The 24,600-nt window shown below is 36.8% G+C and overlaps 4 protein-coding genes across 9 annotated transcripts; 2 read left to right on the top strand and 2 right to left on the bottom strand.

Moving 5' to 3' along the window:
- Nucleotides 1–1,331: 1,331 nt before the first annotated feature.
- LOC112574595 (palmitoyl-protein thioesterase 1-like) lies at nt 1,332–9,285 on the bottom strand. Its single transcript, XM_025255780.1, has 11 exons — nt 9,220–9,285; nt 8,837–8,950; nt 8,348–8,457; nt 7,719–7,846; nt 7,499–7,569; nt 6,922–7,009; nt 6,675–6,689; nt 6,117–6,207; nt 5,656–5,754; nt 3,760–3,831; nt 1,332–3,441 (listed from the first exon to the last, which is right to left on the bottom strand). Exons 2-11 carry the CDS (start codon nt 8,931–8,933, stop codon nt 3,316–3,318), a joined length of 897 nt encoding a protein of 298 aa, XP_025111565.1. The 5' UTR covers nt 8,934–8,950; nt 9,220–9,285; the 3' UTR covers nt 1,332–3,315.
- LOC112574596 lies at nt 9,145–11,323 on the top strand. Of its 5 annotated transcripts, none has more exons than XM_025255785.1 (4): nt 9,145–9,203; nt 9,809–9,936; nt 10,061–10,154; nt 10,915–11,323. In XM_025255785.1, exons 2-4 carry the CDS (start codon nt 9,838–9,840, stop codon nt 11,304–11,306), a joined length of 585 nt encoding a protein of 194 aa, XP_025111570.1. In that variant the 5' UTR covers nt 9,145–9,203; nt 9,809–9,837; the 3' UTR covers nt 11,307–11,323. The 5 variants fall into 5 exon arrangements, with proteins under 5 accessions (XP_025111570.1, XP_025111569.1, XP_025111568.1 ...); XM_025255784.1 differs by lacking the exon at nt 9,145–9,203 and adding an exon at nt 9,372–9,438; XM_025255783.1 differs by lacking the exon at nt 9,145–9,203 and adding an exon at nt 9,383–9,410.
- Nucleotides 11,324–13,172: 1,849 nt separating this feature from the next.
- Nucleotides 13,173–19,987, bottom strand: LOC112573573 (ribonuclease H1-like). Its single transcript, XM_025254060.1, has 8 exons — nt 19,832–19,987; nt 18,402–18,502; nt 16,278–16,409; nt 15,981–16,098; nt 15,634–15,688; nt 15,153–15,237; nt 14,431–14,555; nt 13,173–14,229 (listed from the first exon to the last, which is right to left on the bottom strand). The coding sequence occupies exons 1-8, from the start codon at nt 19,882–19,884 to the stop codon at nt 14,137–14,139; spliced, it is 762 nt and encodes a 253-aa protein (XP_025109845.1). The 5' UTR covers nt 19,885–19,987; the 3' UTR covers nt 13,173–14,136.
- On the top strand, nt 19,935–24,211 carry LOC112573574 (40S ribosomal protein S7-like). 2 transcript variants are annotated; one of them, XM_025254061.1, is made up of 7 exons: nt 19,935–20,010; nt 20,281–20,355; nt 20,567–20,638; nt 22,051–22,191; nt 22,535–22,599; nt 23,283–23,433; nt 24,079–24,211. In XM_025254061.1, exons 2-7 carry the CDS (start codon nt 20,281–20,283, stop codon nt 24,154–24,156), a joined length of 582 nt encoding a protein of 193 aa, XP_025109846.1. In that variant the 5' UTR covers nt 19,935–20,010; the 3' UTR covers nt 24,157–24,211. The 2 variants fall into 2 exon arrangements, with proteins under 2 accessions (XP_025109846.1, XP_025109847.1); XM_025254062.1 differs by having other exon boundaries at nt 19,979–20,062.
- The last annotated feature ends 389 nt before the right edge of the window (nt 24,212–24,600 follow it).

Raw genomic sequence — 24,600 nt, forward strand, 5'->3', positions numbered from 1 at the left:
GGTCAGATTCGCTGACAGCAGTAATCTCGGCTTCTTTTTCTCTTTCCTCCTCCTTATTCTTTCTTCTTCTCCAACGCAGATCAAGAGCTGGCTAGGAAGCTTAAGACGGAGCCATTACGGAACTGAGTAGTAGGCACAGAACACTCGAGATTATGCGAGAAGAGCGTTCTAGAAGGACTTCGGGTAATTTAAACATTCGGGTCAAGTGAAAACATTCCCCCTTCCAATTCATAGTCGCATTTTATCAATGCTCGTCTTCTCTAGATTTGGTTAATATATTTTCTTTACATTTACATTTTTGCGAACTGGAAAACGCTTACATCAAATGTGCCGTATGTGCGTAATCTGAACACATGAGTTCAATGTATCTGTAATGTACCTGTTATATTGAAGACTCATACACAATTACAAGTTGTGACCAAACGCACGTGTGTGTGTGTGTCCAGGTGTGCGGAGACAGCGAGTGCCGCACCCGGACGATCTGTGCGGCGCCATCGTTCGTGACGGCCTGAGCATCGACGACTACAGCAGCGCGACGGTCGGACGATCTTCAACAGGTTCTCAGCAAGGTATTCTTGGTAGCCCACTGGGTAACCAGCTCGGCGGCTCACTGGGTGGCTCACTGGGCGGCTCACTTGGCAGTCCGCTTGGCAGCCCACTTGGCAACCCACTAGTGGGCTTACCCTCCTCCGGTGGACAGAGCAGGCCATCAGCTACTAATGTCCCCAACTCCCTCGGTGGCTCGCTCTTCTAAACTCGGCATGCGGACTTTTTAATCTGGATGCTTCTTCTATAAACCCGAAGTCAGAATCAACAGGCGCACTTTAAAACCCTGGTTACTTTTAAGAGCTTTTTCTCAATGTGCTTTGCAGGTCTCTGCTTCTACTGGTGTACAGGACACGCAAAGCTATCCTGTCAACTTGCTTAGCAGTATTTGTAACTCTGTCATCTTGCCATTCTGATGAATGGGTATCTGTATTCCCCTCCCCGTTTAACGTTTTGCCATCAGTGCTAGCGAGATTTACAGCTGAAGTGCCACGAACTAAGTTATCTCATGTCCAGCGTGTCAGTGAGTTTGGTAGGACACAGATTGTAGAACGCCATGTTATTTTGTCATTCTGCTTAATAAAAAAAAATTGTCACGCTAATGACCTTTGAAAAATTACTTTGTACATGTTGAATAAATGTAGAGCGTGCTTGCACCCTATACTCGACCTAGTTATTTTTAAATGCAAATCAGAAAAACATTTGTGAAATGAACAGGATATACATATCGACAACAGCTGAAAAGAAAGAATGAGCGAGGACTGCAAATAAATCACATTCGCCACTGCCAGAAAACCACCATTTTAATTGATAATTGTCACACAGCTAGTAATCAGTTTTTCTTCATTCCGTCATATGCACATTATACTATTATACCAAGTGAATATTTAGCAATAGGAATGCGATAAACGATTTCATTCCAAATTACTGGAAAATAATCTCAGCAGATAAGAAAATTATCACCTTACTGAAAAGGTATTAATGCAAATTTAATTATAAATTCCGTGTGTAAAACAAATACAAGCATAAACCTGGGCTCCTTTCGTGCCAACTTATATTCACACAAAAACCCCAAACATAATTATAATACTAAAATAAACAGAACTATACTAGAAAACATGGAAAGAAACAGAGTAGGGGATATGAAATAGACCATCTTGGCGAATTAACACATCGTATTACAACTTGCTTCCTTTATAAGTAGCAGTTTTTCAGAGCCACGAGAAATGCAGACTGTCAGCGTCCGAATAATCCGAACTGTCGCTCATAAGTGTTAACTACCAGCAATGTTGTGAATGGTGTACCAACGTGACGTAGAACACTGTTATTAACGCTCGTTGATCACAGGTACGAATCGGAGCGGATAATTAATTAACGGATGGAAGCTGAAATTTACAGGTTAGTTTTATACCGCCTGTATCTACTGATATCTGAAAAAAACGCAAACCGTCCAGGTTGGTCTTTATCTCCAAAGGTGATCGTGTGACTTGTATCGAGATCAAATCATTAAATGAAATGCCCCAATTAACCTCATAACCACCACTTTAGGACTGAGGCGTCAGTCTGTATCATACTTTATTCCCATCTGAGTGATGAGTTTTGAGTTCTATCTGACACAATCCTGTAAAATACGATGAAGTCACAACGATTTATCACGATCACAGGGCATATAAGTCGCCCACCAGCTGATGTCAAACATCATTTAACTGTCACGGCATTGAGCTTAACTTATGATGCACAAAGTGAACTTGTGCTTGCACAGCTGCCATCTTTGGGAAGAGTGATTATAAAACGAAAGCAGCTACAAAAATCATACATCAAATAAAAGAACAATTTTAGTTAATGGGTCAGTTACAGCAGATTAATCATTATCCTGCCTTAAAATGACGTTAACAACATAATGTTGTCAAACCACAATCCTCAGCAAAGTAGTGTCTCAAGATTTTTTTTTAATCCGCCTGAACATTTTACTAGAGATCATGGTGGCTTGACTGACAATTTCTCAATTCTCTGTGTTTAAGTTTCTATTGTTGTAACACTTTTGTAGCTCTGCACATCTTGATAATGAGAACGCCAAATGAAACACTTAAAAAGCACACCACACTGTCCACAAATGCAAAATTCAAGTGATGGAATTTGCATAAGTCTCTCTCAAACGTATGAGCCCATATATATAAAGAGTCACAAAGTAATCATTCATCTCTAAACACACATGACAATGAGTCTAATATATTAAAAAAGTCACACAGAATCAACAAAAAGTTATTAGCGTTAAGTTTTAAGCACATTTATCAGTGACATGAATCAAAGTAACTTTACCTCTTAAAAATCTTATATGATAAAGGCACATTGTTAACACAAAAGTTAAAACACTGCACAGAAAAATGTGCTAGAAAATTAATCGAATTTAAACATTATTATGATTTACAAATAATACTAGTGCATGAGGGCTGGTATTCAATAGATAAAACTATAAATCGGTGGCGTCAGTCAGGTTGGTTATGAGTTATTAACGTCAGCATTTCAGACCTTTGATTGGTTTTAACTCTCCTTGTACCCTGAAAGTATGACATAAATGACACTACCATTATGCAAAAGAAACAGAGATCAACATGCTAGCCTGAGGTCTTTCAGCCTGTAAGCTGCATGCATGTGACAGACTCATAAGTTGCAACTTGATGTGAATCCCAGCCTCAGCGCTAATAAATCCATAGTCCATGTCAAAATAAACACTTAGCTACAGCATCACAGAATATATAGAACCTCAAGCTACTTCAAGAACTTGTTGATGACATTATCAATGAACCATGTGTCAGTGAAGCGTAAGTGATCAGAATCAGAAGACAAAAAGTGCAGCCGTCCAGTGTCATTCAGCTTCTGCAGACCAAGGCGGTCCTAGAATTAGGACAGCAGAAAAATTAACATTAGTAAATGTTCCTGTCTGCATTTATTAAATAATATATTTAATCACGCTTGTGACTGTCTATTAACTCCTGTGATTAGAAGGAATATGAATTAACAGAATGGTATAACAGTGATGATGTTGAGAAGACTAATGCAGTTATCTTCCTTCCATCCGTCCCCAAAATCTCACACAATTTTATGGTCAGATATGCCTGGGGTTTTGGGGGCTTAACATAGGGGGAAAAAAAAACATATCACAAACTAGACATTAAATATTAAGAAATTTATAAAGCAACAGACATTTTTTACCTCTAGCCAGAGTTTGGTCTGAGTCAGTGGCATTATTTCCTTTGCCTGTCCAGGTACATAGAATCCAAACCACTGCACATACAGGGACATCAATAAAGTAGCAAAATAAAAACCCAATAACTAGTGCCAGTTTTGGTTCACCCTAACTACACACTGAGCCACTGTGCTATCTCACTGCCTTGAGGGGGGGGGGGGCATTGGTGTTTTACGCCGTGTCAGCAGCTAAGGCTATATTACGGCAAGCAGCCAGCCCTGTAAACAGATGCCACGTGCAGAGAAAGAACAGCGTGCCCGAGACGAGAAATGAACTCTGGGCAGCCAACCTTCACTGTATTGGTGACAGGCGCTAACCGTTGCGCCACCGGGCTGCTTCACTGCCTTGAGGTCTGGCCCCAAAACAAATGTGTGAAATGTTGAAGCCTTATCCACCAAGTCAGATGCTATATTCTGCTCAGACTAGACAGATAAGGGAGCCCATCTTTTTTCCTTTTCTGGTATGGTTATCTGGAATGCTTACCCCCTAATGCTTTGTACAGCTATCGTTCTTAAAGTGTTTGCCCTTTAAGCACCCAGCTAGTGGTCCCCTCCCCTTCTCTCATTATCTCCCCTTTGTTCTTTGTGTAACTTTGCCATCTGTCTTTGTCATGTGGCTCTTCTGTTCAAGCAGGCTGAGCAGATTTCAAGGAAATGTACTATTTAAGTATTGTTTTTTTATTATTAAAACTTAAATTATTTCTCATGCAAATACTATATCAGCGTGTCTCTCTTTCAAGTATACTATCCTGACAACATATCCAGCAGACTCCCAAAGCATGCCTCAATCTTCACAGCTGAACTGACTGCCATGCTGACAGCTCTTCAGATGCATCTCCAAAAAAGGAAGGACATAATGTAACGACAATACCTACTAATGTCAGAAAGATTAACCAGGAAAAAGGAGACATTAAATTCCTCTGGTTCCACCCATACAGGAATAAAAGGAAATGAAGAGGCTGATAAACTAGCTATACTAGCTGTAAAACAAATCCCAAAGTCACCACCCTAAGCATCCCTATTTCACCACCCTATTTCATTTATTATTGTTATTTAACATACATTTATCAGTATTAAGACAAAGTGGGTCTTACACTAATGAGTGAAGAAATGAACGAATGAATGAACGAAGCTTTTATTGACTCAGATCACGTGGCCTCAACATTCAGGGGATGAGCACAACTTGTACAATAACATGAAACCTAATGACTATACTATAGTATACCATAATACAGTATAATACACCATCGTAGTAAATATCATCTTTAGCCTACTACAGTGTAGTTAAATATTTCCATTTATTGTCTCAGATAACCATTTGAAACAACAAACAGTCATGAAATAATCTATTCTAAGTGCATAAAAGAAATTTTTTGCAACATTTAGAAAAATAATAAAAACATCTAGCAAGGTTGTTAAGGTGCATAACACTTTTAAACAAAACAGTTAGCATGGAGAATGATCCTTGGGTTCTATGATATGTATAGGCAGAAATTCAAGTCGAAGATATTCTAGATGGGCTTACTGACAAAGGGGGCATTTCAAGTTCTATGCCAAGGCATTCATGTATCTATATCTATGAGTCTTGAGGTCAAAGATTCCCATACAAAGCCTGACTGGGGAATCTCTCAGAATCTTATTTTTAACAAATGAGTGAACATAAGAAGATAACTTACTTACTGCCCATTATGCCGGTCGGCACGTAGGGCAGCATAAGAAGATAAACTGTCCCCTTTTTGGTGGTTGTTTTTTTATCTGTATCATAGATTTTGTTTCTTGTCTACCTTAAATTATGAACACGTCTACAATTTATCAGTCTTTTATGTACATTCACTTCAATATATGAAAAAAAAAAAGACTTACTTCACTTTCCTTTGGGTCCACCATAGTGTCTTGTAGAAACATGACCAATGCCAGATTCTTCAGCTTCAGCAAATTTTCTCTGTAGGAAGGATTCACCACCTCAAGAAATGAAAATGAACCTTCATAATGTCTTTGCTTACTTAACTGCAAAGCACTGATAAGGAAACCAAATCCCATTACACAGGTCAATGAAGTGCATTGCACTCCATTTATATTAATGTTGGTTAAGAGCGAGTTTGACCCTGCTTGATTGTTTGAGAGAGAATTGAGTATGTGTAGTTCAAGATATAAGCATGTTAAATTTAGAGGGTGTGCATTTAAGTTTGTAAACCTTGACTTTTATTAAATGTTCTCTTAAAAAATGTGAGTCGCAATAATCTTTGTGCTAAACAGATCTTTCCAAAAACAGTACCTAAAAATACATACGCACAAAGTCTGTAATGCCTCCATTAAAAAAATACCTTTTCCTGGTTTATGTCTGCAAGAAAGATGCTTTTTTGAACATATTCCTCTTCATTCAGTGGATCATGCCAGTATTCAGCCTGCACAAGACTGACAAAAACATATACACTATGATCAAAGGTACAGACCCCTTTGAAATATTTGTCATTAGTAGGTATATCTCAAAGGCTATAGATATAGGCAACTACATAGCAACATCCACATCTGTATGGAACACAAGATGTCTTTTGTGATACCACAGAAAAGGAGGATATGATTTCTCTCCAAACCAAAGTGAGAATTGCACTGTTCAAAGGCTTATATTTTGTGAACTGAGCAAAGTTATTGATTTAGATTTGAGGAATTACTATCTTGTAATGATTGAAATCCAGTCATTTAAAAATAAATTTGCACTCTGCACTTTGGTGTTAAAGTCTCATAAAAATATCTCTACATCAAAAACAACCAGTCACCAGACATTGTCATTGATAATGAGTATTACATAAGAAAATGGCATCACAGAATTATTCAACAAGTAAAACTTAAACACTTAATACGCAGAGGTAAAAACTACTTACTGATCTTGGACAAATCTGAAACAACAAGTAAGGACACAAACGTTAGTTTATTCCTTGTTACTCCTCGAGGAGCATAGGGCCACAAAGACACAAACATTACACTTTTGTAACATGAAAAATCTAAATTATTAATAATTGAAGCTACTGTAAGTATCATGTTAACTATTCTCTTTTAAGTATTTTGAAACATCATCACCTTAGTCATGCATTCACATTTTCAGAGGCAACAACAAAATTTCAGACTCACGAAGTATAGGCACCGTAATTAAGCATTTCTCTCACAAAATTACACAGGGTGATGTTGTCTCCAGGACACCTGGGAAATCCATAAACACCTGAAAAATCCCAATCACACAAAACACACACATACAATGGATGATTACATGATGCACAAGTGTTATCTCCCTCAAGGAATGAAAAATACATTCATAATATCAGCATTGTCAAACAATGTATCTAAATAAAGTGTTCAAAAAATCAACTTAAACATAAACGTTATTAGCTGTTACGCTTATACAAAAGGTATAATGAGTCTATGCAATTTTGTTTGTAGAAAAAAATTCACCTCCTCAAGAAATTAACATCATGTCAGCTCAACAAGTTGGAGAGAGGTCAAAATAGAAAAGGAGAATTTTCTTAAATGAAGTATGATGGGAAATTATGTGTCTGCCAAAAATGATTTTAGTATCATGACAAAACATTCTTTGCATATCTTTATTTTCTGACTGAACATTTAATATTAAGATAACATCACTAAATATGAAAAGCATCTCGAAAATATTTAATTCAAGCAGCAAAATCATTGTAGCGACATAACTTTATACCTTGGTGCTGGCCGCCAACAGAAATAAGGTTGAACATGGGAGGCGAAGGACAACGCTGTGCCACTGCTCGTCTGCAATGAAGGATGGCTGGTGACAGCACTTTCCTTATGTTGTATTCTTGTATTAAAAGAGTGTTAAAACATTGTTACAAAAATTATTATTCTCAGTTCTTTATACCACATTTCCTAAAACTCATTTCAACAGCGGTTAAAATGCTTACAAAAACTGTCCCCCTTGAGAGAATCCTACAGAGTTGTATCCTGATGCCAGTTTAGTATCATTGTTCAGTTGTTTACATACCACATCCACCTGGTCATTAACGTTCATGAGGAATCCATTTTCCATATCCTGTTAATTAAAAGTGGTTCAGTAAATTTAAAAAAAACTACAAAAATATAACTTGGAGTAGTGAATAAAGCATCAAATTTTGCTAAGATTTTGCTTTCTACCTTTTCCATATCTTGCTCACAGATATGCATGCATAAAGTGCACACGCGTGTGTGTGTTTGTGTAAACATGCTAAAAGAGAAAGAGCAAGAGTACTGCCAACATATAAAAGAAAGCAGAGAGCAGGAAAGAGTGCAGAAGGGTCTTGCAATGTAAATCTGCCATGGTCTTCAATTTTACATGTTCTATTTTGGGAACTACCATGGCTGAGTCAAATGTTCTTTTCTTGTGTGATTTCAACTTTTTTGTACTAGATAAATTTCTGTTAATTTAGTTCCAAGTATTGAAAAGCAAACGCTGAACAAACCTACAAAGATATAACATTCAGACTAACAGACCATTTCGCATAAGCTTTAGAAACTTAAGTACACAAAAATCTTACTTTAATCTATATATGCTTACCTCAACAATACTACTTCCTATCTCAAGTGAGTGAACATAAACACCAGGAATTTGCTTTTCTATGAGGTCTTTGATAGAACCCATTGACAAAGGGTTACAGCAACTGTCACCTGCAAATCATGAGAATCCCATATGGTCGTAGAAATATGCATGATTTGTTAATACCCGAGTCACTTTTATGAATCCATAATGGTTTATTAAGAAAAAAGCATAGGCATCAACACCTTTTACTGATATTAGATTTGTTGTTGTTGTTGTTGTTGTTGTTGTTGTTGTTGTTGAAAATTGAAGATATGTGTACAGTGAAATAAATTACATAGCTTTAGACATATGGAATGCGATGAACTTGTGTCCAAGTTTAATGAATATAGCAACATTTCCCTGTTATGCAGGTACTACATACATGTCCGTTACGATATGTATTGGGCTTCGTTATGAAAGTGGGATTTAAAGATATGTTTACGTGCATAATCATAGAAGTTTTCTTACCCATCCCATGCCAAAGAACAACAGGTACTGTCTGAGATGCAGTTACAATACAGTAGAGAGCCACTATCAGGAACACAGCCGTCTGCTGCTGCGCCATTTTATGATCATGTGACACTATCATTTACAAAAAAAAAAAAAATAAGGACTTATAAAATTCTCTTAAAATTTTATTTTTTACAATCAGATCTAGTTTTCTCGTTAACAGCTTTGTGTTACTTTTTAACTCTGAAAATTAACTTTCACCAAACGACAAATTGCCTCTGGGTCGTTTTCATGTGACGTCATTCCACTTTACTGATTTTTTTTTTGCGAGATCTCTGTACCTAACTAGGTGTTTTCTTATGGAATCCAAAATCTGAAACTAGAGGTACAAACTCGCTTACAAACAGTCCTTGCAAATGTCCCGGTTGTCTTTAAAAATCTGAATACCGTAGGCTCTACTAGGCTGATTCGCATCCGGCAAAGTTAGAGGAAAGGTCCCCCACAGTGCCCCCCCCCCTTTTTTTTCGACGTTCTTTGACGGGGACGACACCATCAATGTCATCGGCACGTGTCCCGCTTTCGCCCCCGAAACGCCTGGTCACCTTACGTATTGTCATTATGTAATTACTGTATTTTGCGTCATTAAAATGACGCAAGCAAGAGAGGCCATATATTTACATTTGTCATTTCTTTTTAACATTCGATAACGAAGTAAATGTTTCTAGCACCATAGAGAAATTTTCTAGACAATGCGTGAGCCGAGCGGACGGGATCAAGTCGAACACGTGCTCTGCGTTCCGCACTCTCGATCGCCTGTGAGACTCTGAGAAAAACCGTTCGCGCTTTTTAAAATGGCGGCTCCTAGCAAAGCAGAGGATCTAATAATGCTGATGGAAATGTTTGACGATGACACCGATGACGACGACGACACTGATGACGAAATAATACTGGAAACAATCGATCGCAGCTTCAAGCAAGTTTTATTTTCAGCGGCATCCCTTTGTGGACGAAATAGGAAAATGCCCACAAGAACTGAAGATTATGTGGAAAGAAATGAACACGAGTACTGTGAAGGAGAATCTCAGCAGCATTTTCGAATGAACAGAGTAGATTTTGAAGTAAGTAGTTCCACAATTTCTATAGTGCTTATGTTTCAAAGAAATAGTATACTGTATAAAATATAATGCGTTTGATTATAAAACACGTAAATACAGGCTGAATTAAGTTATCGTGCTTTTACAGTCTGCGTCCACGTGTTGGAAGGAGGAGCATAACATGATAGAACAAGTTTGTGCGGAAAACCAGCTTTCAAGTGATGAGAATGCACACACCGAAGGTAAGCATCAACCAAAATACAGTGGCTTTGATGGAATTTTTTTTTTTAATTATAAACATTACATACGAACACAACAGAGCAAGCAATAAAAGACCTGTAGCTAAACTTTCTCAGTGGTTAGAAGATTACGATGTCTGACTTTTGCAGAAGTGAAAAAGAAAATATTCAACATATATTTTAGAATTGTAAATATCTTGTAAACTTTTGCAGAAACTTACAAAATTGTATGCTAAAAAATGTACAAATGTATCAAGGATGATTATCAGCAAACATCTGGTTTTATTTGCACTCATGTAAATATTATACATGTAATACAAATGTAAAATTGAAAAATTTAATGCATGTACATAAATGAAGGGAGAAAAATTTGCAAAACAATGGCTATCCTATAAACAAATTGTTACTTAGACATAAATACTGAATTATATATATCATTTAATGATTATTTAAAATATGTATTTCTTTGCATATGTACATTATTATTGTCAACTGTTTCGTCACTGACAAGAATCCGTAGGTTGCTTTTACAGTCACTCCATTTACAGAACTTTCATTTCTTGTTATGACAGTTCCTTTACTCCATAGTAAACAATTCCATACCCTAAAGGTTTACCGTTTAACAAGGTTCATAAACATATCAGTTGCTAAAGTATATGAAAGTTCTGTCCATCATTTCAGAACTCCAAACATAGTACATAAATTGAAGTGTAAACAGATTATATAAGAGGTGTTCTTTTTGTTATTGTGGTTTTCTTTACAGAAACGAGACAGACTACGCCACAAAAGGCACCGGTCCCTTTGTCATCGGCCGCACAGTCCCCATCAACATCATCGTCTCCATCAGCATCGACCACACAGTCCCAGTATTCAGATTTCTGTGACAGAAGGAGCAGTTGTAAGAAACGCAAAAGAACTGCGGCAGAACCACCACAGTGGTTTCTCGAGTATGCTATTATCCAAAGAAAAAATATGAAGAGCTTGTTGAAAAAGGAATTTCAAGAGAGGAACCTTCTCCTAAAACAGAGGAACAATCTCCTGAATGACAGGAACCGTATCCTAAATGACCAGATTAATATCCTAAAAGAAAGAAATGAGCTTCTTAAGAGCTACATTCAGCAACGTCTACAACCCCGTCCTGGCAGTTTAAAATAAAAAATGAAAAGTACAAATTGTCTTTGTTTTTAAGTACACGTGCGATTTCTTGACGCTTTTCAATACCGCTGGAAGCAGGTCTGTCTTCACACACATCTTGGTAATTACATCATCAACTGTAATGATCTCATTTTCATCGATGCCTCTGTTAAGAATGATAAAAATTGTGTAAAACACAAGCTGCCGCCATGATGATAGGCATAGCCTCAACGACCTGCATGTCTAGAAACTTGAGTTTTCTAAATGTGTGACAATGAAAAAAAAATCCTACAATGGGTTCCTGGTGCACACTGTACTGAAATAGGCAGGTCCAAGTGTAACAAAATATGTTATACATATATATTTTTATGTCATTGTCACAAAACCCTCTCCTTTTGATCTACTTAGATATTAAAGTTAATAACAGTTACTGCTGGTCGAATGAGTCTTTAAAACATTTGTTTTGTCTTCTAAAACTGAGCAAGTATTTTAACGAATAGTGACTAATGGGGGTCTGATCGGCTCTTAAGAACAATCCATTTCGATTGTATTGTCGAACCTTTTGCCAGTGGTAAAGCCCACTGGTGTGATGTTAAGGCAATGGATGCATCAGGTACCGTATTGTGTGGACCTATGTATTATTTGAGCGAGCAGTGATGCATTTGCGCAATGCCAGACACTGTTCCCTGTGCTGTATATACTGGTAATAGTTACGTTCATCACACCATACAATAGGCTGTTACATTGTACTATATAAACAGCTAATAACCACCTTTATCACACATACAATAGGCTGTTGGAAATGAACATCGTACCTTCTTTGGCCCTCTAGTCTTTCCTCTAATCTGTCGAGGTTTTAACATAGTTGTTGACTTAACATTCCTCACTCTGGGGATTTTTCCTATAGAGCCGAGGACTACAACTTGGCTCCTTTAATATCATTTTTCTCTATGTTCAAGTAGTGATATAAATCTTCGTGCACTTGTCCTAATGTTAATGTTTGCAGTCTATATCACTGAATGAAATGTAGATATTGACAATTGAATTGCAATCAAATTATTATATACTGAGCAAATAATTTACGATTACAATTATAAGGGCCCGGAGAGTCCTCTAACCCGGGGTCCGTGCTGGCTCTCGGCGGCACTGGTTGCAGGAGACGTCGCCGACTACGTAGACGCAAAACGGAGTCGCCTTCGAGGTCGACGAAAGCAAAGACGATATTAATTAGAGTTACAGATCGAAAAACGGGGGAACGTTTTAAAAAGTTCTTTTTAGAACCATTCGTATTTCCGAGATTCGGCTGTTATAGAGATGGTTCGGCATCACGTAAGCAAATGTTCCATATTGGAGTTGTCATCAGCGCTTCATTAGACAGTTTTCAGATGAATATTACAATCAATTCATTACCAGACATAAATGATTCACTGGCATTTTAAAAAATTTACCTTATCCGTTGAATAAGGAAACACACCAAAGGCCACTTGTCACCCAAGTGGTGGTGCAAGTGAATATTCGAACTAAATATTAATTAAATCAAACATTGTTCTTTTACTGAACACAATACAAATACCGAGATGTTTTAGAACAAATGCCTCTGGGATTTTTTGTTGTTGTTGTTTTTTTGACACATCCCTAAACTTCAGCGTTAAGGCATTATGAATTGGGTGGTTGTAGCAGGCAGTATTTAATGGGAATCTTGATAGGGTGATCTTCGGATCAGCATCTATAACTATGATCTTGCCTGCTCTGAAGCCAGCCTGCTATTCTGCTAGTAGATCTTCATAATCCCTGGAGTAAATTTGTACAAATATACAAACAAAATTACATTTCAGCAATGTCCATTCTCCACGTTAGCAGATGGCATACACAACACAAGTCAAATCATTTCAAAGAAGAAGCACCAATTTATTCCAGCTTTTTACCTTAACTGTAATTTTTGTTTAAGTTCACTTCAAGCAGCATCAACGAAGCAAACAAAACAGTAACCGACCCATTTGTAAGCGCAAAAGGTAACTACAGAAAACTGGCAGTACATATCATTTTTCTATCAAATATATGACCTCATAAACTTGGTCCAAAAATATGTGTTTATATTTGCAGTACGCAGCTTAATTCTGATGCAGCCTAAGATTAATCATTGTGACCCAAACTGTATTTTCGTTTTTCCAAACTAGAAGCAGAAAGCATGCACAATCAAAAACTGAATTAACATCTTTGTTTTAAGGGCTATGAAAATATTTCTGCCAGCAGAAATAGAAAACAAATTTTCTAAAAAGAAAAAAAAAAGGGAAAGGAAAAAATGTAGCAGGCACTGGATTAGAAAGTGACAAGGATAAGGTATGGCAACTTAAACCCTGATTTCTGTTTTAACATATTTTCTGTCAGATGCAGTTGATTAATGCTTTACAAAAATAACTCATCATTATCATTAAAAATGTCCCATTTGTTGCTACCGTATCAGAAACTTTCTTGATGTCTTCAGAGAAAACTTTTCAAACCGCTCATGAAAAGACGATTACAGTGCACAACAAAAAACAAAACAGAAATGAATGTTATTCTACAGACAAAAACTGAATACAACTGCAGTCATATTGAAAAGCATGAAAGTGCTTAAGGCTCCAGCTGCCAATTTCCAATTCTGCTCCCATCCCCCTACCACCACCCCCCAAAAATGTGTGAATTAGTAAGTGAATATATGTGTAGGAAGTCAGTAAACGATACAAAAAGTACTTCTTTGCACAGCAAGCAAGGTGAATTTCTGCAAGCCTTAAAAGTCGTTATTCGTTCTTTTCATAGTTCCCCCTAAAAAGTCTGGTAAGCCTAAAGACACAACTAAAGAAATGAGCACTCATTTTCCTGCCCGATTTTTTTTGGCCCCTTCATTGGCAAGCCGGTCTGCTGCTTCATTTCCAGGGTTGCCTTTATGACCACGAACGAAAACCTAGAATAGAAAAATATAATTTAGCATTAAAACAAACAATGAAGGTTTGAAGAAAACAGACCACAAAAACACCATGCAATTTTAAGCAAGATTAAACCTGGCAACAAATCCTTACATTTATTTATTATACCTTTAGATCTGACTGTTAAAATATATTTCTGGCAACTGAAGCAAAAATATATATTGAATGACATTTCATACCCATTTTACATTCATTCCTTCCAGTGATTTGTCAAGCTCTTCAAAATCTTCTCGATTGACAACAGGTCCACCAGAAGACAACTTCCAGCCTCTTTTTTTCCACCCCTTTATCCAACTGGTAATGCCTGACGACAATAAACAACAAACATTTTTATCGAAGAATGAGAAAGTCTATATTTATGGAAAACTGATGTGTGTAAAAATACTTATTTTTATACCTATAATTATTACAATACTCCAAGTCCACTTTCTCGGCTGCTTTATCGTTATTATCCAGCAATCTGCTCTATCAACTTATGGACTTTGTTTTTTAAGTACCAGGCACGTTTAAAAAAAAACTTAAGTTGCACACTACAACAGAATCCTAAAAAAAGGGTTGAGATAGTAACTTTGCAATTGTGAAACCATTTAGTGATCCTTTTTTTTTTAATTGTTTTTTGTTGCTTTTAAAAAATGTATGAAGTAACATTATTTAGACTAATGATCAAAGCTGCAACTACAAAGAGTGGCTCATGCTGACTAATGTGAAAAAGTTCAGTTTTCCACATATTTTTCCTGCGGTGTTTTATCCCTTATGTGGGCTTTTGTATGAAAGGCATTTTAACATTTTGGTGATATTTATTACCACTTTAATCGAATCATTCTTTGTAAGCATTAAGCTATTAGAACCACAATAATTATATTTTTAGTGCAAATAAAACATGTTTCATTGAATAACAGACCATTAATAAGGAAATTGCTGTCTGTATGCAGTATTAGATTCTTGATTCCAATCTTCTTGGCCTGTTCCACAGCCACCACAGCAGCCTGAGCAGAACGAAAAAAAACAAACATACTGACAAGTTGCAAAAGAGGTGCCAAATTTATGACATATGATAGAAACATTTTTCTAGCATACATGAAGATCAACCACTGATGCATAAATTCCACCTCTAAAATGCTTAAATTTGTGTAATAATTAAACGATTCACTCTACTGCCAGCTGCCAATACTATAAAGACTGTCATTTATTAGAATCATTTTGACTTTAGACTGAAAAAAGGACCACTGCTACATCTGCTAATGACGTTTACAGTAAGATCCCTTCTGAAAGGTCTTAGCACATGCAAAAATTCAGCCAAAAAAAAAAAAGTCCAAAAACAAAAAGACACATAAAACATTAGAATGGATGGTCAGACAGAATGGATAGATGAGCTGACTTACATGTATCTCTGCTCTGTTGTTTGTCTGCCTTCCTTCCAGGGGCTTGCTGACATTACTGGCAAAAAAAAAAAAAAAAAAATATTATTACAAAAAACAATGAAGTTATCTCATTTAACTAAATAGATGTTTACTTAATAATTGCCCTCCTGAATAATATCTCGTGGTAAAGCATACTGATTGCACAAACCACATCAAAGCATTTACCATAGCACTAACTTACTGGTCATAGATTTTATGACCACAACAAAACAGTTATTCTAATATTTATAGTTCACCTGTTGATCTGTGTTGTTCTCAGCTGAATTTTGGACAAAGGAAATAAGTACTTTAAAAACTTAATTTCTCACTTTGGATTATCTTCACCCCAGAAGACACCAATCCCTGCTACAGCACCAGCTTGCCCATTACGAAACGAAGCACCATCTGTGTACACTGGAGTTCCTTCTTTATCTAAGAAAGGAGTGCCTACACAAATAGGCACAAAACACTCATAAAAATGTTTAAGCAAGTAGATGCTACAGTCAAAGAATCTACTTTACAAGCTAGTCTATCAGACAGCCATCTACTTCTGTATTTTCAAAACAACAACATGGAATATTCCTCCCAGTAAATAAAATTCAAAATGTATTCTTTAATCCGCTAACCTGTAAATGCACCATCAGTCTCAGCCGTGCTACCCGCTGACTTTGATTTCTTCAGGGGTGGCTCACCACTACCAGTTGGAGTCTCATCTGATTTAGAGCGCTTGAGTTTGTCTTTTTCCTGGTCCTTAGATCCTGTAACATTGGACATGTTGCTAGACCTGGCACCTAAAGAGGATGTCAGTCTCTCAATCTGGGTATTTACAGTGCCCAAAGTAAGCAAGATCCCCTCTGCTGTTGAGCGAAGAGCCAAAATTGAAGCTCGTAGCATATTCAATGCTTCACAAACACCAGATGAAGAAGCGTCAAAATCAGATGCTGAGGCGCTAGACTGCTCCGAGGTGAAATAACAGATCTCTGAGGCTGCAGGCAAAATATAGGGAAACAGACTCCTACAAAGCCCATCCACATCTACAGTTAACAGAAAGAAAAAAAAAAAGGAAAAAAAAGTGCTTGATCATGTTGTGAATTGCACTGTCAGTTTCTGGCTCTTCTGTTTTGGATGCATGCACATTAGCTTTTCTATGGTGTCCAAATCTTATTTGATTTAAAATAGAACATCTTATTTAAATAACGCAAAATTTCACTTAATTTCATCAACAAGTGGTGGTGGTAGGGGGTTTAATTTAGTCCTTGTTATTTCTTGAGGAGCATAGGGCCGCTGTACTATTGCGGTTTCTGTAATAGCCTTTTTTTTTTTTACATGAGTGGGTTGTTAGCCCAAAGCAAAAGGCCCAAACTGGAGGGCCAGGGTGCAACATTTTAGTCTGGCCTCTCCCCTGACAGACCTGTTCGGCTTGGTTAGACCTGTTAGGAGCACAAGGCTCCAGCCGACATAGCTCTGTGGATAGAAGAGGCGCACAAGTCACCACACCACTACAAGTAGCACCACTGGTGGTAGGATGGTAGGGGGAGATCCCTGTGATTCTTAGAGACTGCCTCAGACACATTTTTGAATCAACAGTTTTTTAATTTCATAACAAGATACTTATTCCCAAAATTTTAAAAAAATAACTTAATTCTGTTTTTAAAATCCTAACATCTCAAAACTCATATTTATTGGACAACAGATTAATACTAGTGGTATACTCTATAGATCTAGTAGAACTATTTTTTGTTAGCTATCATCTTTAATTTTAGTTTTTAACTTTGCTGTGGTCTGCCTGCTTTTGTAATCATAGTAGTAAATTCCTTACTATGATGGCCAACAACAGAATGATAACATGGCTGCTATGACATGCAAATCATTAGTGGTAAAACATTATTTCACTTTTATCATCATAATGATGGTCAGAAGAAGAAAACAGCTGATAAGGCTGAGGACAATATTTTCAGGGTGTGCACATTAACATACTTTAATGCCAAATCAGCAAATCTAAGGTTATACCATGGCTAGCCGATCTAGCCTGGTAAACAGGTGCCAAAGCCAAGCAAGCAACTAAGACTACATCACAGCATAACAGCAGGCCCTGTAGAGTGTCTAGAAAAGAAGCTACCACTAAACAGTTGAAAGTTATCGTAAATTTCTTATTATAAGCAACGACATTTTTCTTCAGCTTTAAAACCTGCAGCTTAAACAGCGATGCGGCTTATTTGAGAATTTTTCCCAATTCCACCAATTCCAGGAGCATCACACTCTCGTCTTTTCTTAGCTTCTTTGTAACTCAAAATATCATGTTTACCATTCATTAATTTTTCAATGAGTTTAAGTGTTAACTGTTCATTGCATTGTTTGCTGCTCATATTTTAAAATTAAAGCCGCACACAACTGAAGCATACAGATTATTTGCTCAAGAATGCACTCTCATCATGCTGAAAACAAGAGGAAATGCCTATGATGCAGCTGTCAAGTTGAAGACAATCGACCTGGCCATTAAAGTGTGGCTTATAAACCCGTTTGGCTTATTTGTGAATAAAGTAGAGATTTTTTTTTAATTTAGTGGGTGCGGCTTATATACAGGTGCACTCAATATACCGAAATTCACAGTAAAGGTGGTAGAGAATTAGTGGGGAAAATAGCACCAAATAAGATAGCTGAGCCTGAACGAGCCTAAAACATTCTAGTTTTCTACTTCTTTGCTTAAGCATTTATCAAGCATTCATGAAAAGCATGCATGCATACTATACCTGAAGTAATATTATTCACAAAGTCCCAGGCCATTTCTTCTGTCTCGAACTTTTTGAAGACTGGGCCTTTGAATCCTACAGTTTGCTCTTGGCATTCTGGCCTGGTTACAGAAAAATTACGGAGTATTTACGAAAAAAAATTTTTTTTTTTGGACACACATCTTATCATAAATGGCAGTCCTATAATGCAGTGGTGAAACTCCTGTAATCCAGACAAGAAGAACCATGTCATAAATTCATATCTTGCCTCAGAATATTACATCTCTTTGATGTAACATGTGTTTAGTGAGAAGGATGTTATGATTTTCTCTTCCTTAATTATTTTTTCTCTAAAAAGTCAAGACATTAAAACATTTTTCTTTTCAAACAAATCATCTAACTTACCAAAAATGGCTAGTTCTTATTGGCACTATTTTATTGTTATTATAAAGATAAAAAATAATGGTTGTTTACACATTTCTCTTTTACAAAACTACTTACGTGTACATAAGCATGAAACTTTAACAAAACTAGGAGTCAAAGAGTGACCAGCTGTGTTTGCCAACAAGTTAGGATCCTTACCTGGTTTGATGCTATGGTTATATTCAAAGTATATCAAAAATATTATACTTAGAACTTAAAGTTTCCTTTTCCTTTGATTAAGAAAGACCTGACCATATTGTTACAACAGATGTGAATGTGCTTATTATCAACTATGATGGTGGCAGGCAAGGCAGTGTATTTAAATTTTAAAACTAGTTTGTATCAATTTACACCATTACAAAGTACACTTATTGTCTTGAATAATCCCTGTTCCCATGCAACTAACCAACCTATTGGTACTAATGCTGATAAGCTGGCCTTATTAATTTTAAACTTATAAGTTGGGCTATATACATAGAAAATTTACTGAATACAATCACTCCATTTTCACATTTACCAAGGCGTTTCGAATTTTGTATGGTGATGTAATGTGTGTGTGTTTTTAGTTTGTATGCATGTATAGTGTAGGTGTGCTATAGTAGGTATTCTATAATAAGAAAATTTATATGCCCTACACCGAAAAGTAAGCGATCAAGAAGAGTTTTCCTCTCGGTAGTATCAAGCACGTCATGTCATATTATTCTGAGACATGTATAATCACATTCTTAGAAAACAAAGAACTTTATTCTGAGTCGTTGGCTTGATTGTCCTAATCAAGGGGTAGGCACGATAGCTACAGGCGTGAATGTCTTCAACTAAGGTATTGACAGTTATGTAACATTTCTCTAATAAACACTTAAATAAGTATATTTATATGGACCTGCTAAGAGGTATACAAATGTTGCACAAAGTCACAGAAGTCGTCCTTTGTCCTTGCGAATCACAACTTTCGATTTAGAGCCCGCATTACAGGCAAATAAATTATCGACTCTAAAAAGCTAGCTAACCAAAAATGATGATCGAATTACCATGTTTTGTAAACCCCGGGATTTCTTCCCCTTCTTACTGCATAAAAAGGCATATGGACAAAATTGTCTTTTGAAGCTACTACAATTGCCAATAGTGAATGTCAGAGTGCTGTGGTCCTAGCGGAAGTTGCACTATTTCCGGTTGTTCTCTCCCTTTCTGTCGCCGCCATTGAGACAAGGTATCGTGGATGGGACATGCAAAAATATTGTTGCAAATAATTCGCACAGACGGTAACATTACGATTCAGAAAAATTTGCAGAAATGTGATAGCTTGCTGTTTACATGAAAAATTTATTGTTACTGACACTAGATGGCTAGATGCTGGAGAGATCAACTTGGATTTAATGTGCTCACGACTGCTTTTCTGAAGACTGCGTGTTGAATTGTGAACTAAGCTGTGCACCATTCAGTTTGAAAATGTAAATATGTTTAAATAATTCTGTTTCAGATGTATTCGGCGAGCGCTAAAATTATCAAGCCTCATGGCGCAAAGCCTGATGAGTTCGAATCGTCCATCTCTCAGGTAAATTTTAAAGAAATCATCCTAGTTTGAGCAGTAAGTTGTATTTTGCTTCTTACTTATCACTGACATATACATGGGTGTTTGCTTCATATATTTAAGAGAAACTTTTATTAAAAAAAAAACAACTCGTAGCAGGTGATGCTTTTGTTGATAGAACTACCAAAATACGGTCTAACGCTTTTCCTGAATTTACATTTTTGGGGGTTTCCAGGCCCTGCTGGACCTTGAGATGAACAGTGACTTGAAAGCATCTCTTCATGAATTATACATCACAGGGGCAAAGGTAAGTTCTCTGGCAATGTTCGACTGAATAATGGTGACTAGTTTCGGCAAAGGTTTCTAGCCCAATGCCCTAAAGGGCTGTGAACAGTTTACCAACTGGTTTGATATTTAGTTCCACTACTACTTTCCTGCATAAAAGTAAATTTACAAGCCGCATATTCGTTTAAACCTTGGCACCACTAGAGCTTTTGTGGTATGCTGTTTTTAAAATACAGTATTCTTGTTGGTTGCCAGTGATGACCAGTTATCCCTGTCAGATTTTTGAAAGCTGTTGATACATTCAAGTCAGACTGAGGCAGCCTTACCTATGCATTAGTTTTAGATCTATATTTTATCCAAGATTAAAGCAACAATAAGCTTAGGGCGATGGGCCACAATCATTGCTTTGCTGACATGACCCAAGAATAGTAAAATGAATTTTCTTGGGTATTTGGTGTCACTAGAGTAAAAGTAGGCAATCCTTACTGTTATTGCAAAGTTCAAGTTTTTCTATTTCCAAAAATTTGTAGGTTTCTTGGTATAGTATTTACCTGAGAGCAGCAATAATAAAAAAGCATTGTTCACTGACATCATCACCTTAAAATACACCACAATTGTTTTATTATGTAATTTTACTTTTATACCTTGCTTAAAAGGAGTTAAAAAATAGCAGATGAAAGCAACGTTACCATAAAATTAGTCATACAAAGAAGCTTGATAGCTTCAGCATCTTTCTGTTAGTCTTATACTACTCGCGCACCCATCTTGTGATCTTCAGATAATCATTTTATTTTTATGGAGGCGTACAGAAGATATAGAAATTGTTTTAAAGTGGATTGCAACCATTGGTTTTTTTATTATTATTATACGCCCGATCTTGTCTTGCAGAAGTTCTGAGGGCAAGATGCCACTTTTATACACCTTCTCCAACCCGTTCCCTTGTTTCATCCTTTCAGTGGTTTGGGCTTTTGTAGTATGCTGTTGTCAGGTTAATCTTTAAAATACGATGGCTTGTTGGTTGCCAGTGATGAATAAAGTTATCCCTGTCAGATGTGAAATCTGTTGATACATGCACGTCAGACTGAGGCAGCCTTATCTAAGTGTTTGTTCTAAATTGTATTTTATACAAGATTAAAACGACAATAAGTTTTCATCTAGCTTACTTATTCATAGTTTCCATACACTGTTAACCAGGACAGGTGGATAATAGCTCGCAAAATGTATCTTAAGACAACTGTTGTAAAGTTTTTGTTAAGCTTATTGGTATGTGGGTTTGTTTGCAGCATATGCACATATTTAGTCTTGTACTACTCGCGGGTCCGTCATTAGATATACAAACGCTTGTCTGTTTTGGAGGTGTACAGAGAATATAATGGAAACTTGTCTTAACTTGTGGATTGCGAGTATCTTAATAGGCCGGATCTTGTCTTGCAGGAAATAGATGTCCAGGGCAAGAAGGCTATCATCATCATGGTGCCTGTTCCTCAACTAAGGGCATACCAGAAAATCCAGACGCGCTGGGTTCGTGAACTAGAAAAGAAATTTTCTGGAAAACATGTTGTTTTTATTGCTCAGGTTTGTATTTTTACTCGATGTTCTAGGTGTGCATTTGTTGTTTCTAAAATTAATCATTTTGTTAGAAAATAGTCTTATGGTTGACTTTGCGTTAGTATCTCAATCTAATAGTCTAGTTTTCATGATCCAGCCCACTCTTCTCCGTGCTCCCCAAGTCATCCTTGTCCATGACTTTCATTCATGATTGCCACAGTGTGTGTGTAACTTACCTCCATATGGGCAATTGTGCACTGCAGGTTATTATCAGCATACATAATTTAAAGTAGATCATCCTGCGGCCTGTGCTTTTGCATTTTTCCACCTTCAATAATACTAGATTTTTATCTTCTTTTTTTTTTATCAGAGGCGCATCCTTCCTAAACCAACACGTAAAAGCAGAAGGAAGAACAAGCAAAAGCGTCCCAGAAGGTAAGCATTTTTTCTCAATGAATGATAAAGTAGAATGCTGCTTTCGTTCGCATTGTAAAGAATGTAATGTCACCTCCAGGGCAAGAGCAAAGAGTCTTGTTTGGTGATTTTGTTCATAATCAATGGAGGCCACATAAATATCAAGTTAAATCCCAGCACCTTTTTCATGTAGAGTGTGTTGGTTCATGCCTTGATTATATTTTCCAGCTACTGAGATCTCAAACAGTGGTCTCGATTTAATTTCTGGATTATGCTATTGCACGCATTCGCCCTATATTTGCTACATTATCTTTTATATTTAGAGTGATTTTTTGATTGAAAGAAAATTTTGTCTATACTTTTGCTAGTGTGTGCTCTTTTCAAAATCGTTCATTTTGCATAAGGTGCTACGCAACTAGCATTTTGGTCTTTCTTTAGACAGGTGCAGGGTGGATTTTTTGTTGTTTTGTTTTTGTTTTTGTTTTTTTTTTTTGGGCATGGGCACATAACTGTACTGTGTGTGTAAGCATGTACAGTCCCGACTCTATATCTTAAGTACCTTGAGGGAAATCCATTTTACCAGTCTGGCAAGAGCTGGGGTCAGCAATTTCAGGTTTAATTAGTATGGCATTTAGCATTATTTGTATTTGTCTTTCATAGTTTTTAACTGGTTGATCACTTAATTATCTTTAAATTTTTTGCAGCCGAACACTTACCATGGTTCACGATAATATCCTTGAAGACTTGTGCTTTCCAGCTGAGATTGTTGGCAAGAGAATACGTGTCAAGCTGGATGGCTCACGCCTGATCAAGGTTCATTTAGACAAGAACCAACAAACAACAGTAGAACACAAGGTAATTTTCATTGAGGCTGTTAACCATTTCAGAGTTTCAGCGTTCACCTCCAGGGCAAGGGCAAAGTGTCTTGTTCAGTGATTTTGTCCATAATCAATGGAGGTCACATAAATATCAAGTTAATCCCAGCACCTATTAATGTAGAGTGTTGGTTCATGCCTTGCTTACATTTTCCAGCTGCAGAGATTGTTGTATGTAGCTGTTTGTCAGGTTTCAAAATCACCTTCCTCTTTATGAAGGTGAATGAAGCGCAGAGAGGTGGCTGGTAGCCCAGTTGTGAATTACATTTAGCCAGGATATTTACGTTTCAGTAAAAAAACATTGCTGCATCTAGCTTTGTGTGTGGGAGAAAGTTTACTGCTTACTAGTTTTCCACCCACTTGGTTACAGAAGCATTACCCAAACACATTTATGCAAGGAAAGGTTGAATTAATATTGTACTGAAATACCAATGCATGTGTTTTAAATCTTTCAGCCATCTCTTGATATTTTATGTTCCAACATCTTTTGTGTTTCCCATGTCTCAAGGGGCTGCAGTGGGGTAATCATACTTCTTTGACTCATAAAGATTCCTATATATATATAGGCAACAAATCATGATACTGTACTATAACTGAAACACTAAAATAATTTTTTTTTCACCAGCTGGACACCTTTTCTGCTGTCTACAAAAGACTCACAGGCAAAGATGTGATTTTTGAATTCCCCGAGTGGGTTCTTTAAGTCTTGCAGTGACTGTTTTAAAAAAAAAAAGTGAAATAAACACAGTGAGTCTTAAGATCTCTCTTGTTTTTTGTTATGTGCATAATTTTTTTAAAACAAATGTTGCTGTCATATTTTAAAACTTAAACATGTTTGCATTCAGGAAAGCCACTGCTGTGCATAAACATTATCCTCATTTCTTGTTTGAAGGAGTTTAGTACATACAGCTATTAAGACTTCATGTTGAGGCAGGTCTTTGTAAACCAAAGGTTAAACTGGTGAGAATGGGGACCAGCTGAGAAAGGAAGAACCGAAATCTGCAGACTTCCCCTCTTTGCAAAATTGGTGTGGATCAGGTTTTGTTAAGACTGCTGGAGTATGTAAAGGATGGCACAAAGTTTGTGCCTGCTAACATTAATCTGTGTAATTATATATCATATGGTTAAGATCTTGCATGTTAGAGCC

This window comes from Pomacea canaliculata, linkage group LG10, assembly GCF_003073045.1.
Source record: "Pomacea canaliculata isolate SZHN2017 linkage group LG10, ASM307304v1, whole genome shotgun sequence".
In the NCBI taxonomy this organism is placed as follows: Eukaryota; Metazoa; Mollusca; class Gastropoda; order Architaenioglossa; family Ampullariidae; genus Pomacea; species Pomacea canaliculata.

Bases quoted from the DNA above. Each gene is read 5' to 3' on its own strand.
- LOC112574595 (XM_025255780.1), bottom strand. From the start codon at position 8,933: ATGGCGCAGCAGCAGACGGCTGTGTTCCTGATAGTGGCTCTCTACTGT. The intron at 7,010-7,498 runs GTATAAAGTTAT...GGGATTTTTCAG, and splicing joins TGTTGGCGGCCAGCACCAAG to GTGTTTATGGATTTCCCAGG. The intron at 3,442-3,759 runs GTAAAAAATGTC...TCCTAATTCTAG, and splicing joins AGACCAAACTCTGGCTAGAG to GACCGCCTTGGTCTGCAGAA.
- LOC112573573 (XM_025254060.1), bottom strand. From the start codon at position 19,884: ATGCCTTTTTATGCAGTAAGAAGGGGAAGAAATCCCGGGGTTTACAAA. The intron at 18,503-19,831 runs GTAATTCGATCA...TTCTGTAACCAG, and splicing joins CCCGGGGTTTACAAAACATG to GCCAGAATGCCAAGAGCAAA. The intron at 14,230-14,430 runs GTATGAAATGTC...TTTCTATTCTAG, and splicing joins AAGGAATGAATGTAAAATGG to GTTTTCGTTCGTGGTCATAA.
- LOC112573574 (XM_025254061.1), top strand. From the start codon at position 20,281: ATGTATTCGGCGAGCGCTAAAATTATCAAGCCTCATGGCGCAAAGCCT. The intron at 20,356-20,566 runs GTAAATTTTAAA...GGGGGTTTCCAG, and splicing joins TCGAATCGTCCATCTCTCAG to GCCCTGCTGGACCTTGAGAT. The intron at 22,600-23,282 runs GTAAGCATTTTT...AATTTTTTGCAG, and splicing joins AAGCAAAAGCGTCCCAGAAG to CCGAACACTTACCATGGTTC.
- LOC112574596 (XM_025255781.1), top strand. From the start codon at position 9,670: ATGGCGGCTCCTAGCAAAGCAGAGGATCTAATAATGCTGATGGAAATG. The intron at 9,937-10,060 runs GTAAGTAGTTCC...GTGCTTTTACAG, and splicing joins TGAACAGAGTAGATTTTGAA to TCTGCGTCCACGTGTTGGAA. The intron at 10,155-10,914 runs GTAAGCATCAAC...TTTTCTTTACAG, and splicing joins TGAGAATGCACACACCGAAG to AAACGAGACAGACTACGCCA.